This window comes from Crinia signifera, chromosome 11, assembly GCF_055691185.1.
Source record: "Crinia signifera chromosome 11, ASM5569118v1, whole genome shotgun sequence".
Lineage (NCBI taxonomy): Eukaryota > Metazoa > Chordata > Amphibia > Anura > Myobatrachidae > Crinia > Crinia signifera.
The window spans coordinates 85,220,685-85,236,910 of NC_139227.1; the positions used below are offsets into that span (position 1 = coordinate 85,220,685).

Consider the following 16,226-nt stretch of genomic DNA (forward strand, 5'->3'; position numbering starts at 1 on the left):
CGGAATATGTATGTGCTCTATAAGAAGCTTTTAATAAATAAATAACCATTGTACTTTAGTCCACAGTAAAAAGGTATTTTATATGTGAAATAAAATTGGACATGTGCAGTTTGGGTCTCTAGAAATTCCAACCCATCTGAATTTTGTGGATGTGAACCGCAACCTGGTCAAGATTTCTAAAGGAGATCTGATCTGAATTGATCCGTCCTGGTTCAGATGTTCCTATGGTTTGGACTTTGGATTTTAAGTACAAAAATTGGATTTCCAATTTCCAATTTAAAAATTGAAATCATTTTAGCAGTTTTTATCTAATTTCAAGACATCCAAACATCAAGATTTAGATTTTAAATCTGAATTCTGAACCAAAACACTTGAGGATGGTTTTGCAAAACCAAAACACAATGATTACATTAGAACCAGAGCCAAAACACCAGGCTCTGTGCACATATCTAAGTAAAATAAAGTATCTACTGCATAAAGTGAACAGCTTACCATTGGTGTGGATAAAGTGGTGCTTCTTGTAGTTTTTGGTGTAGTTGAAGTAATTTTAGGATTTTCCATGAAAAAAGGTGTAGTTTTTGAACTAACTTCTATCCGGGTAGTAAGTACAGGAGAAGTTGTTGGCATTTCACTGGTTTCCATTGATGCAGTTGATGCACCAGTAGTTGTTGTTTGTTGTCCAGTAGTCATTTCTATTTGTTGCCAATGAAGTGGAAAAAAAAAAAAACATACATTACTGAATGCTGCAACTCTTCAGAAAAAAAAAAAAAAAACCTAAAGGAACGGCTTCACTGACACCACCCATTCGCAAGGGCGAATCGCACGCAGGGGTTTGGGAATGGATGTTACACAGTAACATCCTTACACAGGTCAGGGGGAACCTCCTACATCTTTCAATGGTCACGACCATCGAAAGATGTGGAAGGAGCACACTGGGAAGGAAATGGGTGGGCAGCTGACATCCGGTGATGTCAGTTGCCTCCCCTGCATCATGGCCTCATTAGCATGAGAACGCCAGGCATTCTCATGGGAACACCCATGAAACGAAGAACATTGAATGTTAATGGGGCCGAACGCTGCCCCAGGCCCCTCTCCGTCCCTCGTCCTGGGTGCATGCACCTGGCGTACAGTCTGTTCACCGTGGGTGCACGCTCCCTGCATATGCACATGCGCACAACACCACCATCAGCCTCCGTGCAAACGCATTCAGGTGCGAAGCAACCAAAATAAGACCGATGGAGCCCATCTCAACTATCTTCCTTAGGTCTTGGCTCACCATGGCTAGCCTATTATTCTCAGCAGCAATACAATACATAGAACAATAAAGTAGGGGATTAGTAGAGTAATCCTATTACTCACTTAATCCTATTAAAGGGCTAGATGAGGAGGGCTCCATCTGTATGTCTTTTCTTTCACATATATATAACCAAGAGTATGTATAGTTAAGGAGTAATCGATGTAAGATTTGCAATGTGATAAACAGGACATCTGTAAGAGCCTATTTCTGGAGACTAAAAATGAAGTAATTGATAAACTAAAAGTTAATCATAGAAGTGGGCACTTCTTAATATTAAAAAGAGAGAGAGATAGTAATTATCATCAATAACATACTGTACAGCAGTAAAAGTAGCATTACATCAACATATAAAGTATAGAAAAAAAAGTGAGCTAAGGAAGTTATATTGCTCCTCTGATTAAGTATTTGCAACAAAACACATTATTCAGAACCGTTTGCATGGGTCCGAATTCTGTCCCTTGTCCAATCGTGGGTACAGTAGTTTGTGCATGTATGCTTGTTTCTGCGCATGTGCAAAGCCCGGGAGCAAACTTGCCAAGCCATTTGCTCCAGAGGGGGTGGGCAGGGGTGGACACAGGGCTGGAACAGTAGAACACCCAGCATTTAAAGGGCATCCCCATGAAAATGCTGGGTGATCCCCTGGGTATGCAGGTGGGCTGATGTCTGCTTGGGGCGGACAGCTGACATCACATGATGTCAGCGGCCGTTCCCTTTTCGGCACTCTCCGATGGTAATAAAAGTAAATTACCACCAAAGGGGAGAGAAATCATTCGATGATCGAATGAATTCTCTCCCCTGCGGCCGCATGCCAGGGGATGTTTTCTCATACACATCCCCTTGTATGCTAGTGAGGGGATGCTGTTGGCTGGGGCTGTTGCAGGGTTTTCGTTGGGGAGGCGCTGACCTGTTCGCTAGGCTCTGAGTATATGCAGCCTAGCAAAAGGTCTGAATCAGGCCCTTTGTAACCTCCTGCATTCTCTAATTAGATTCTACTTTATATATGTTTTAATTAGTTTATGAAGGTATTTGGCTTTTAAACCCTTGAGTGCTAATGTTGCTATGAGAGATAATTTAAGATATCCATTAAAATTCCAGCATCGCTCACAGCGACTGTTCTTTTTGGGTGCAATACTTAACGGGAGCGCGCATCTCATCACACATAACAATTGTACCACTTTAAGGTTACTGAAACCAATTATCACGCAGTATTTTAGAAGGTTGCTTATCTTGTTATAATACAGTATCGTTAATTTTTTAAATAAATCTAATCAGTAGCACTCATAGGACGTGCTTTGTAGCTCTATTAGCAGTTAGAAATAGATTACCACCTTCCCAGAAGTTAACTATTTCTTCCATCAGTGTAATTGTTCTAAATATTGATAATTTATCTACTATAACCCAATTATAGAATTGCTGCTGTTATTCAGTGAGGATTTATAACATTGCCACACTGTAACAAGACAGTAAATGTCCCAATGTGTTAATTAAGCATCCTTACTGTTTAGCCTGCTCATGTTCAGTCATCCAGCAAATTAGTCCTGCTAGTAGCTATACTGTATATACAGTATTTAACAGCTTTGAATATATTGGTAGCATATTAGAATACAAGTATTTTTCAGCAGCCAAGGGAACACTGACACATTTCATCTGGTCAACTTTTCAAGGCCTTAACCAGAGATTTACTTCCTATCGACCAATTCTTACATTAAAAGCCATCAATTATATATAGAGGAGGCTTATCATAAGTTAAATTACAATATATTTTACTCTAAACTAGAACATGACCCCACTCCTATGTTTCAGGGTAAATATAGGGATCTTTTGGAAGAAGCCAAAGGAGATGTCATCATGAAAGTTGACTATACATTTTTATGTATTAATTATCCTATCCCACCTATTTTCTACCACATTCAAAACATTGACAAATCCATCAATTCACCTCTTTGGCGTTCCATTATATCTGGTATTGGGTCCCTTATGTTAAACTTATCACAATCTATAAATTTCTTTCTACAGAAGCACATTATCAAATGACAATCTTATATACGTGACACAACCCATCTGTTGTGCATGATTAAGGGCATCAAATGGAAACCTAACTATGTGTTTCCTACTTTAGACATACAAGCATTAGATATGCAAATACCTCAAGAAAAAAGTTGAAGCGGCAAAAGAATATCTCAATTCAGACAGTGAGCTGTTTTATGGTCCGAAATCTTTCTTGGTGTTCACCAGTGCTATTTTTGTAGGAAAATAGGTTCAGGAACTGTGGGCGGGGCAGAAGCGGGCAGTGATGTGGGTGGAGCTACCAAAGGGGCGGGGCATCAATTCATGCAAAACCTTTTTTATTTAGCACATAATGCCCTCAGCAGTGACATAAATGCACAATGCCACAAGTAATGCCATATATACACAGGCCACCAGCAGTGCCAGTTACACAATGCCCCCAATACCCCCAGTAAGTCCAGATAAACAATGCCGCCCAGCCAGTGGTGCAAGTCTGAAATAATACCTGATGGTACTGTGTGCACGCGCCAAAAATTGGGTGTTACCATATGCCACATGAGGCCTGGCCAATGAAAATGGGGGCATGATACACATATGACCCCAATAGTGCAGTCCGTGATGCCCATTATACATATGCCGCACACGAGATGCCCATTATACATATGCCACACACTGTGATGCCCATTATACATATGTCCTACACCGTGATGCTCATTATACATATGCCCCACACTGTGATGCCCATTGTACATATGCTGCACACCGTGATGCTCATTATACATATGCCACACACTGTGATGCCCATTGTACATATGCTGCACACCGTGATGCTCATTATACATATGCCACACACTGTGACGTTCATTATACATATGCCACACACCGTGACGTTCATTATACATATGCCACACACCGTGAGATTCATTATGCATATGCCACACACCGAGATGCCCATTATACATATGCCACACACAGCAATGCCCATTACAGATATGCCACACACCAAGATGCCCATTATACATATGCCACACACTGAGATGCCCATTATAAGAGACTTAGGTAAACCCACTAACCTCTGTGCCCCATATAAATGGCACCCATTGTATCTACTATAGTTAATCTCATTATCACATTGCAATCAGCAGATAGGTGTTGAAATAAAGGGATGGTGAAAATAAAAATACACACATATATTTGAAATGGAGCAGTCTTTTCTGCAACCAATTAAACATCCCAGACTATCAATGGACCCAGACTATTTCAGGCAACTACAGCAGTGAGAAAAAAGAAAATTGAATTTGAATTGTTTCTCACTGTACCAGACAGACAGGGATGAGAATCCAGTGCAAGATGAAAGGTTCCACAGGCTAAGGCAGACGGGGGAAGCGCGTCCTCTCAGGTCAGGCAGGCAGTCAGTCAGGAGAGTGTGCTCCTCAGGTCAGGCAGGCGGGTGGGAGCGAGTCAGAGCACGCGTCTCAGGTGCCTTGCCTGGGTGTCACCATGGATGCGCACTGCACAGTGACATCATGTGCATGCATCCATGGAGTAGGAGGTAGACGGGCTGGTCGCCGGAACCCGACTGCAGTGGAGTAAGCCGAGTTATTCTGCCGCTGTTTAAAACTTCCAGAACGTCGTTCCTGATGAGGTCATTTTTCATCAGATCTTCAGGAACGGCGTTCCGGAGCGTTCCGCCACAAAAATAGCGCTGGTGTTTACAATCATGTTAATACCCACTCACAACTATTTTTGTTTTGAGCACAAATTCTTTTTACAGACACTGGGAACGGCCATGGGCACTAAGTACGCACCAAGTTTTTCAAATTTATATAGGGGGGTATTTGAAGATTAATTCATTTGGGGAGGAGCATACTGGGCAATCCTAGTGTACTATGGCCGTTACATAGACAACCTTTTTATTATTTGGGATGGGAGTAAACACTTCGCATTTTAATTTCTTAACAGTTTGAACAATAATATTTTTAATTTGAAAATCACTCACTCATTTTCACAGGTCTCCATGAACTTTCTAGATCTGACTATCTTCTCCGAGGGAAATATACTTACGACTAACAGCTATAAGAAAAAGGTTGAGGAAAACAGCTTTTTGCATTTCAAAAGTGCACATTACAAACCATGGCTTGAAAATGTGCCATATAGTTAATTTTATCGACCAATTTATCTACCAATCTAACCAATTATATTATCGATCCAAATGTATTAATCAATCAGAACGTATCAAGACAGTATTCAGAGAGAACTATAGGATCCTTCAACAGGCTCATATATTACAACCTGTGTTGAAACCAAATTTAAAAGTACATTTTCAAGAAAAATACCAACAGTGTTTTGAAAAAAGATTCGCTATAAGATTCACAATTGCCCCAGCTCTCATAGGGCCTCTATCAGTGAATGGGAAGACAAGATGTCTGACATGCAACTATATAAAGAATAGAAACACAACAGTATAAAACACAACACTCTGAAAACTAGATTTAGAGAGCACTGCCTCAACATACTTAAAGGTTATATTCTACACATTGTCTCACAACATTTTGCTGAACATCATGGTAAAAACCCTTCTGGGCTAACTATTTCAAGGATCAGACACTAGAACACTTGGGGGGGGGGGGACAACTGCTATAGACAGCAATGCAAAAAGGAAGCCTTCTGGATATTTAGGCTGGACGCTCCCATGGTTGAAATGATAACATTGACCTGGAGTCTTTTGTTACTTAGGTCAGTGTTGTCATTCATTATCCTTCATCTGGTTTTCCAGACCGAAAATGTACCTTTGCTTTCCAATATTATTGCTTGTTAAACATCCAGATCTGTACAAGCCATAGGAACTAGGGATGATGGTGATAATATTTTAAAGCCCAGAGTTGATAGTGATGATGAGTGGGTCATTCTTCTAAAGCCCCCTTCTCACCTTTTCAATTATTGTACATTTTTTTCAGTTTCATTTTTTTAACCTTTATTTGGCATTTTTTTTATTTATTTTATTCTATCTTCCACTAATGTTGTTATTATTATTGCTACCATTAATATCAATAATAGTCCAGTGAGGGATTCTCACTATCATAAGATCCTCTATGACAGTTTAGCAATAATCTTTCTATCTGCTGCTGGTGGGTTTAGCGGTATAGACTGACACAGCTCAATACTTTTAACATCTGAGACTTTGGAGAGGTGTAGAACTGGAGATTCCCGGTGGCTCCAATTATTTAAAAACATTCTGGGAAAACATCCACTCCTAGTTTAAATCCAGACTCGGGTTGTTCTCGAGATATGGTGGATATATTATGATTGTCTGTTTTTTTTAAGCAAATATATAATTTTGAGTTGTGTGCATTCTGTGTTTACTATTAACATTCAAATTGTATTAGTACACTTGTGTATGTCAACAGGAGACATGGAGATGTACATATATACCTATGTTGTGTGTAAATATTGACCTACTGTATGAATAAAAAAAAATTAATTGGGAGATAATTTAATTTTAAATATATATACTCCTACTAGCAAGAACATTCATTTGTACATTAACACCCATTTAACTATGCTTAAATAACTGAAAGAGAGACATGCACGTAAATTCCCTTGGAAGGATTAGATTAGGGCAGTGTCCCAGTTGCCCAGAGGCAAAATAAATATTGGTGCCCCCAAATACAGATGGAGTCAGCTCCATCTGTTCCCAGCGCCCGCCAGATCCCTTTCACCGGCGAGCGCCGACGATAGGGACTGGGATGCATGTGCATCTCACGCGCATTCACTCTATAAGTGCAGAGTTATATCCAAGAAGTAGTGGTGTGTTTAGTAGTTTAGTGCTGAAGGAGGGAGTGTGGGAGTGGTTATCTACCTCAGTATAGTGCTGAAGGAGGGAGTGTGGGAGTGGTTATCTACCTCAGGTGGGTAGCTGATTAGTAGCAGCAGTATAAGAACAGCAGGGGGCAAGTGAATGTAATGAACTTGTGAATTTTGAACTGCATTTTATTCTAAGTGCCATTTTTAATAAGTGCAGAGTTATATCCAAGAAGGAGTTACATCCAGGAAGGGGTTAAACCAGGTTGCAAGAGGCTTCCGTCCCTTCTGTTTCTGTTTTTTTTTTTTTTTTTCTCCTTGCTTGAAGCCCAGGTGCCTGACCTGTTAAAGGGTCCACAAAGTGCAGATAGTGTGCTGCATGATCTGAGAGTGGGCCACTGAGGAAAACGTGCAACTGGAGGAAATTACAGAGGAAGCGGACAGATACAGAGTGGTGTGTCAGCAGACTGCAAGACAGCCAGTATCAGCAGGAGACCAGAGGACAAGATTAGAGCCCTACTGTCGCTGCTGCAGACACATCAGGTGTGAGGACACCAGGAGGTGTGACACAGCTGCAGGAACAGATAAGTATCAACTTTCTTATATTTTGATAGAAATTAACTTGTAGTGTGTAATTGCATTGTAATTTAACTCTCTATTGTATACTAGGGGGTTAGTCGCAGGGAGGTAGATAAAATGGGTGGGGCCCTGATTGAGAATCTCACTCAGTGCATGTTGTGCAAGATGTATGCGCACCTGGAGCAAGAGTCCCAGTGCGAATACATGTGCACGAGATGTGAGCGAACGTCCGCCCTGGAAGCCCAGGTCACTGATCTAGAGCGGGCCGTTCAGCGACTGAGAAACCACAACCGAACAAATTTGCCCGGTTGGATCAAGTTTCGGGGGAGGATAGAGACAAAATAACGGAGCTGGAGGAGACTGCTCCCTCTAGCAACCAGAGGAGCGGTCCCTCTAGCTCAAACGGGATGACAGTTAGTGAGGTACCAAGGCAGATAGTGGTGGTAGGGGATTCCATCATTAGGAGAACAGACAGGGCAATCTGCTATTGGGACCGCGATCGCCGCACGGTCTGTTGCCTCCCGGGTGCTCAGGGACAGATTGTGGGAGGGGCTGGGAGCAACCCAGCGGTCTTGGTGCACATCGGCACCAACGACAAAGTCAATGGTAGGTGGGATGTCCTCAAGAAAGAGTATAGGGAATTAGGTAAGAAATTAAAGGCGAGGACATCTAGGGTAATTTTCTCGGAAATATTACCAGTGCCACGCACTAGCTCAGGAAGGCAGAGGGAGATCAGGGAGGTAAATGTGTGGCTTAAGGATTGGTGTAGGAAAGAGGGATTCGTGTTCATGGAACACTGGGCGGACTTCTCGGTCAGGCGCCATTTTTTTTGCCATGATGGATTGCACCTGAACGAGGAGGGGGCTGTGGTGCTGGGGGGAAGGATGGTTAGAGGGTTGGAGGAGATTTTAAACTAGGCGACAGGGGGGTGGGGGCAGCAAGACATTATGGGACCATCAGGGAGAGAAGCCGGACTGGGATCAGGAATCATATGGGGGAAGGAGATGGGGGGGACGGAGACATAGACAAAGTCCTGGGACATAACAAGGGTATAATCGAGGGTAACTCCCAGGGTGCATCAGGAATGTCATGTAATAAAATGTTATGTTGTAACAGTCACGTTACCCCATTACAGTTCTTAGGTACAGATGATCTTAGTATACGGGAAGGAGGGAAGGACAGAGGAAGAATTCCCAGAACTATAAAGAGGGCAGGCAGTGTGCATGGTGGGGAGGCCTGTAGAGAGTCTATTGAAGGGGAGAGGGGAAAGAGGAAGCTAGTAAAGAACTCAAATGGTTCCTGAGGTGAAACTAATCACAATATTAGAGCCATATCTAAAAATAAACATAAATTAAAATGCTTACTGGCTAATGCAAGAAGCTTAGTGAGTAAAATCGGGGAGCTAGAAACGGTGATCAATAGAGACGACTATGACATCATTGGTATTACAGAAACATGGTGTAATGAGTCGCATGACTGGCATTAAACATGGAAGGATATACTATCTACAGGAAAGACAGGGAAAATAGAAGGTGCGGGGGGGGGATGTGCCTTTATGTAAATAATAACTTAACATCATGTGAGAAAAATATGAGCACAGACCTGGAAGAAGACAACTCGGAGACAGTGTGGGCAGAGATAACCGACAATAATAAAAAAAACAAAAAACAAATTTATAATAGGGGTATGCTATAGACCACCAAATATAAACTAAAGGGAAGAGTCTCTTCTTTTAAACCAAATCAAACAAGCATCAAATAAGGGTCAGGTATTAATTATGGGGGATTTTCATTTACCCGACATTGATTGGGAAAACGAAACAGGTAAATCAGCAAGAAGCAATGGGTTCTTTAGCTTACTTAAAGACCAGTTTATTACACAAACGGTAAAAACTCCAACTCGTGATGAGGCACTCTTGGACTTAGTATTAACAAATAACACAGACTTAGTTTCAAACACAAAAGTAATTGAACAATTAGGGAACCGTGATCACAATATGGTTTCACTGGAAATCAACTTCAGTAAATTACCTCAAAAAGGATCTGCAAAAATACTAAACTTCAGAAAAGCGAACTTTGAATTATTCAGGGAAGCCCTAACAGGAATTGGGTGGGAAACGGTTATGGAGGGAAAAAATGCAGAGGAAATGTGGGATACTCTAAAAAAGGTGCTTGGTTCACTAACTATTGAATACATTCCTAAAGTAACTAAAGGTAAATTCAACAAAAAAAAAGCCACCATGGTTGGACAAAGAAGTAAGGTCAGCTATCAACAATAAAACCAGAGCCTTTAAATTCTATAAAAATAACTTGAATGAGGAGGCGTTCGCAAAATACAAAGAATCAAACAAAACTTGTAAAGGGGTAATCAAAGCAGCTAAAATATTATATGAAGAGTGCATAGCCACTGAAAGCAAAACCAACCCAATGAAGTTTTTTAAATACATAAATAGTAAACGTTTAATTAAGGAAAACATAGGCCCACTAACTGATACTAGTGGAAAAAGTGTTACTGAGGACAAGGGAAAAGCAAAACTGTTAAATGAGTTTTTCTCATCAGTATTTACTAAGGGAGAGCAGACTGTGGAACGAACATTTACTACAAACGGGACAAATAAGCCAGATCTCATTGTGGATTTCCCGCCGAAGGAAATAATACTGAGGCTAAGTAAACTCAAATAAATAAATCACCAGGGCCAGATGGGATTCATCTGAGGGTATTAATGGAATTAAGGGATAAACTAGCTACCCCCCTACATTATATCTTTAGCAAGTCACTATCGTCAGGTATAGTACCAAAAGATTGGAGAATAGCAGAGGTAGTGCCAATATTCAAAAAAAGAAAAAAGGAAGATCCTGCTAATTACCGACCCGTTAGTTTAACATCAATTGTGGGTAAACTATTTGAAGGATTTTTAAGGGATGGTATCCAGGAATATTTAGATCATCACCATCTACTCAGTACTAACCAACATGGGTTCGTGAAAAATCGTTCATGCCAAACTAATCTACTAGGGTTCTATGAAGAGGTTAGCAAAAACCTCGATAATGGAAATGCTGTAGATGTGATTTTCCTAGATTTCACTAAAGCATTTGATACTGTCTCACACAAGAGATTGATTAATAAAATGGAGAACCTAGGATTGGGTGAAAATATCTGCAGATGGGTAGGGAATTGGCTATGTAATAGAGAAAAAAGAGTGGTTGTGTATGGTGCCGTATCAGATAGGATACCGGTACTAAGTGGAGTGCCCCAGGGTTCGGTTTTGGGGCCCATTTTGTTTAACATTTTTATTAACGATATTGGGATAGGGTTACTCAGCAATGTATCCATCTTTGCTGACGATGCAAAACTTAGCAAAGTCATCAAATCATCAGAAGATGTCACCCTGCTTCAAAATTATCTTGCAATTCTAGATGAGTGGGCAAAAAAATGGAAGATGAGGTTCAATGTAGATAAATGTAAGGTTATGCACCTTGGGAGACACAACCAGTGTGCAAGTTACAACCTTAGCGGAGAGGAACTGGGTAATTCCATACTTGAAAAGGATCTAGGAGTCCAAATAGACAGCAAACTGGGATGTAGTGCCCATTGTAATGTAGCTACAAAAAAGGCCAACAAAATTCTGGCATGTATTAAGAGGGGAATGGAAACTAGGGACTCAAGGGTAATTATGCCACTGTATAAAGCATTGGTGAGACCTCACCTCGAGTACGGAGTGCAGTTCTGGGCCCCACACTATAAAAAGGACATCATAGAATTAGAAAAAGTCCAAAGGCGAGCAACAAAGCTTATTAGGGGAATGGAGAATTTAAGCTACGAGGAGAGATTAAGCAATTTGGGACCATTCACATTAGAAAAGAGACGTTTAAGGGGGGACATGCTCAACATGTACAAGTATATCAAGGGCCAATATAAGGAACTGTCACACACCCTATTTTCTACTAGAAAGGAATCTAGGACACGAGGGCATGAGTATAGATTAGAAGAAAAAAGATTTCATTCAGCTAGTAGAAAGAATTTCTTTACGGTCAGAACAGTCAAACTCTGGAACTCTCTTCCAAGAGAGGTGGTAACAGCTGGCTCATTAAATGCGTTCAATGCAAAGTTGGACAAACATTTACTGGAGAAAAACATCCATGGGTACAAATAAGAAATATAATTTGTCTGTAAAATACCAGAACCTACCAAATCAGCAATGGATATCTATACCAGGTTGAACTAGATGGACGCAAGTCTTTTTTCAGCCTTACCTACTATGTAACTATGTAACAATGTACAACTGGTAATCATAAAAACACAATATTTTAATAAAATTTCATGATCCACATCAGATCTTTTCTCTTTTCAGAACACAAATTCGTAACCCAACGTGTTTCGTCTTGAAAAATACTTCATATGGGGTTCAGACGAATGAGAAATTAATCATAAATATGATGAAACATGCATCCTTAAAACTGACTTTTTTCACAAGATCCCATGATCTATAATGAGGTGTGATGTTTCATAATCGAATTACTGGTAGAGTGCAATAATGTGTTCAGGACATACAGTATGTCAACATCGATTTTAGGTCGACAATCAGGACTCGATACCAAGGTGTGAACAAACTATCCCTTGGAATTAAAAAAAAAGATGGGGTGGGTAACCCAATAGTAACCAATATCGGGTGGGAACTAGCGTGTAGGTGCTTCCAGCAGCCAAATATATATATTGGGTTGTGTTGCCCAGCACTCCAATTCAATCGTTGCAATGTGCCCGATGCCCTCACAATAAAGAAACTTGTACAGGTAAGGATGCTGGAGGCACTCACAGACTTTTCAAATCAGGGATGCAATAATCCCAAACAGGCAGGCCTGCCTGTTTGGGATTATTGCTATTGCATCCCCGATTTGAAAAATCCGTGAGTGCCACCAGCATCCATTTATTATATATATATATACAGGTTGAGTATCCCCTATCCGAAATGCTCGGGACCGCGAGCATTTCGGATAGGGGAATTTTCCGGTTTTTAGAATATTTTTTTTTAAGCCATACTTACCTGTCCCCTGATGGTCCCCGGGCGTCCCTCGGCGTCCGCGCAGTCCCCGGGCGTCCACAGCAGGCCTCCGGCATCTTCTCCTGGTCTCCAGCGGTCCCAGGAATGCATTGCGCGAGTGTGCGCGCGCACCGGTGACGTCACCGGCGCGCGCGCACATACGCGCAATGCATTCCTGGGACCGCTGGAGACCCTGGAGAAGATGCCGGAGGCCTGCTGTGGACGCCCGGGGACTTGGTAAGTATGAAAAGAGGGTTAGGGGTTAAAAAAAAAAAAAAAAAAAAATTCGAATGATTCCAAAAACCACGGTTTTTGGAATAATTCGGATAAGGGATGCACGGATAGGGGATACTCAACCTGTATATATATATATATATATATATATATATATATATATATATATATATATATGGAATGACCATAGTTTGCACTAATTGGAAAGACAGCAGCTCAATATGTCCTCCCTGTTGGGAGAGGATAGGGAAAACAGAAATACAAAGAATAGAGCGCACTCAGAGGTATACCTCCACCTCTTAAATGGGAGTGATTTCTCAATGGAACAATGGAACAATATACAGTAACATAATTTGTTTCCATATAATGTATTTATTAAAATAAAACAAATGTATTTATCCTAACACTTCATTTAACAATCAGTACTTGATGAAATGATAGCCTGGAAACCCAACGCATTTCGTCATGACAACTTCATCAGGGGTGTAAGTTCCAATATCATCATGACAAAGATATGGAAGTTTTTGACTATTAGATAGGTCCTTTTGTTTAGACTCTTAGGAGTTTAAAAGTACCAAAAAATACCTTGGTGTCGCGGATTTTATAAAATCACAGAAAGAATCATAAGTACCCAGAGTACTGAAGTAGTGAGTGTGTTCACTTGCAGAGCCTGAGTGTATGTGTATATATATACACATACACTCAGGCTCGGGAGTCAAGTGAATGCGGGATGTAGGGGACGGCGGCACTCGCAAAGAACTTGACACCTTGATAAAGCAGCGACACCAACCACGAAACGTTGGTTTAACTAGCTTGCCTCTGAGTTGTTCTTTGCGAGTGCCGCCGTCCCCTACAGCCTATATATATATATATACACACAGTATATATCAATACGTTAGGTCTGTTGCACAAATTCTGTATTGATATTAGTAATTTCTAGTTGATGTCATTGTAATTTGTAATCTGCTATTGGTGCATATAGTATTTAATGTTTCACAGTGTTTTTAATCATGGATTGTATTATTCCTTGTAGCGTCCTAGTTGCCTAGCAACTTAGACGCAGCAGCCGGGAGAGTCTAGCCGGCAGAGGGGATGATGTCATCGGCAGTGCGTGGCTGTGATGCAGATAGGTGGATCCTTCCATACGGCGATGCCTCCCCGGTAAGAGCGGCAAGGAGTCAGATATATATATGTATGTCTTGTTTGTTTGCACTTGCTTGAAAACAGTTGTATAAACTGAAACATTGCTAATGCTATTTGCAGCATGAGCTTTATTTCCAAGTGCCGCACCTACGTCTCTCTATATGGTTCCCTGTGAGGGCACCAGAGCATATCGTGGCTATTTTTGGGAAGGCCGGACACAACCAATATATGAAAGGAGCTGACACAAGAATTGTGAGAGCTCTCGGTCACGTGGCACCCAGTACTTTGCAATACCCAGGCATCCATTGTCATTTCATGCTTTTGTCTAGGAAGAGCCAGGCATGGTTCCCTAGTTGTTTTTAACCTCACATGCATAGTGCACTTTTACCCAGTTAAGGCATTTTTGCAGCAACTGCAGGAATCAAGGAACAGTCACTACAACTTCACTATGGCCTCAGATGATACTACGGATCATGTTAGCCATGTCCTATTTCAGGCAGGGGATGTATTCTCGTACTCTGAATCTGAAGCAGAGGCTATAATATTCTCTAAGGGTATCAACAATGAAATCAAAGCCAACTCCAGTGTTTCAATTTTCCGAGACTCAAAAAGAAGGAAGTGGATTTCCACCTACATTGTCTCTCACTGAGCGAGTATTATAAATTGAAGCACATCCCAAAAGGTTTCCGGGTAAAAAATTGCCCCAATATTGGACGATACGATCCAGCGTTCTGTAAACACTGGATAGCAATAGTTAACAAATGTGCTTTTGACCTTATTTTGCTGGTGATTGAGCAATCTTCTAAAGAACTTGAAAAAGTCAAAAGCAAAATAGAAGCCTTTGAAGTCCCCCCTCTCCCGTCACTACTGGCTGATAAAGATGTGGACTGGTTTTCCAAACTACAAGAACAAATTACACAATATAATAAACAATTGATTAAATTAAAAAAAGATAAACTCCATAAAGTAAATATGGACTATGAACGTCATACGGTGTACAAGTGGCTAGCAGATGCCAATTCCACAGAACAGCGCCGAGTGCCATTTTTTAGACGCAACAGAAAACCGTACTCAAGGTTTGATAAAGACTCGTCTCAAGACCAAGGTAGTTCTAATTCTGAACCTGAACATACTGTACCAGAGGCGCAACAGCCCTTTTAGGGGTAGCCACACATGCCAAACCCGCAGACGCCAGAGGAGGTGTAAGTGGCGAGGCCAGCAAAATAAAAGGAAGAGGCAAACCAGGACGTCCTCCCAGGCCAAGATAAGTACTATTTACAACTTATTATCTAATGAAATTTCCATCAGAGAACATCAATTGCTCTCCAAAGGACTTTCGTTCATTCCAGCATCTAATTTTGACCCATTCCAATGGAACATTGAAAAGCATGCTCTACACCATGGGTCCTCAAACTGCGGCCCTCCAGATGTTGTTAAACTACAAATCCCAGCATGCCTTGCCACAGTTTTAACACTCGCTTATAGCAAAACTGTGGCAAGGCATGCTGGGATTTGTAGTTCCACAACATCTGGAGGGCCGCAGTTTGAGGCCCCATGCTCTACTCCGCAAACTTAAATTAAAACAATTTTTCCATGCACGATCAGCAACTAACACTGATCATATCACTGAAGTCTCTCACAGGAAATTGCCAGATAAACTGAAAAAAGTTGCACCACCATCAACGTTCGATCCGCTGTCCAATAATGGCAGTATTAAAATGTACGTCAGAATGCTAGATCAAGAGGTGAATGACTTACCACAAAGGGCGATTTCACAACATCATAATCTTTCACCAATGGAAAGAGCAGCACTAAAATCCTTCTCCAAAAACAAGAGCCTGATCATTGTACCAGCGGACAAGGGTGGCGGCATCGTTCTACAAGACGTCACCGACTATAGAGCAGAGGCCGAAAGACAATTATACGATAAAGATGTCTACCTGCCACTAGCACAGAATCCTACTGGACAATGTAAAAAACGACTTCAGGACTAATTAAAATAAGCTGCTGAGACAGATCTTATTGAAGAGGATTGGATCCCAGCCTTGGTTCCTGCAATTCCAATTGTCCCTCTGTATTATACGATTCCGAAAATCCACAAAAACAGTGAATGCCCCCCTGGCCGCC

The 16,226-nt window shown here is 41.2% G+C and overlaps 1 protein-coding gene across 1 annotated transcript in view; it reads right to left on the reverse strand.

Annotated features, from left to right (window-relative positions):
* LOC146045090 (intestinal mucin-like protein) overlaps nucleotides 1-16,226 on the reverse strand; it is a 111,672-nt gene that overhangs the window by 82,296 nt on the left and 13,150 nt on the right. The window contains exon 2 of the mRNA XM_083163773.1: nucleotides 493-692. Within this exon, the coding sequence (XP_083019899.1) occupies nucleotides 493-690 (198 nt within the window). The 5' untranslated portion in view covers nucleotides 691-692. The remainder of the gene's footprint in view (nucleotides 1-492; nucleotides 693-16,226) is intronic.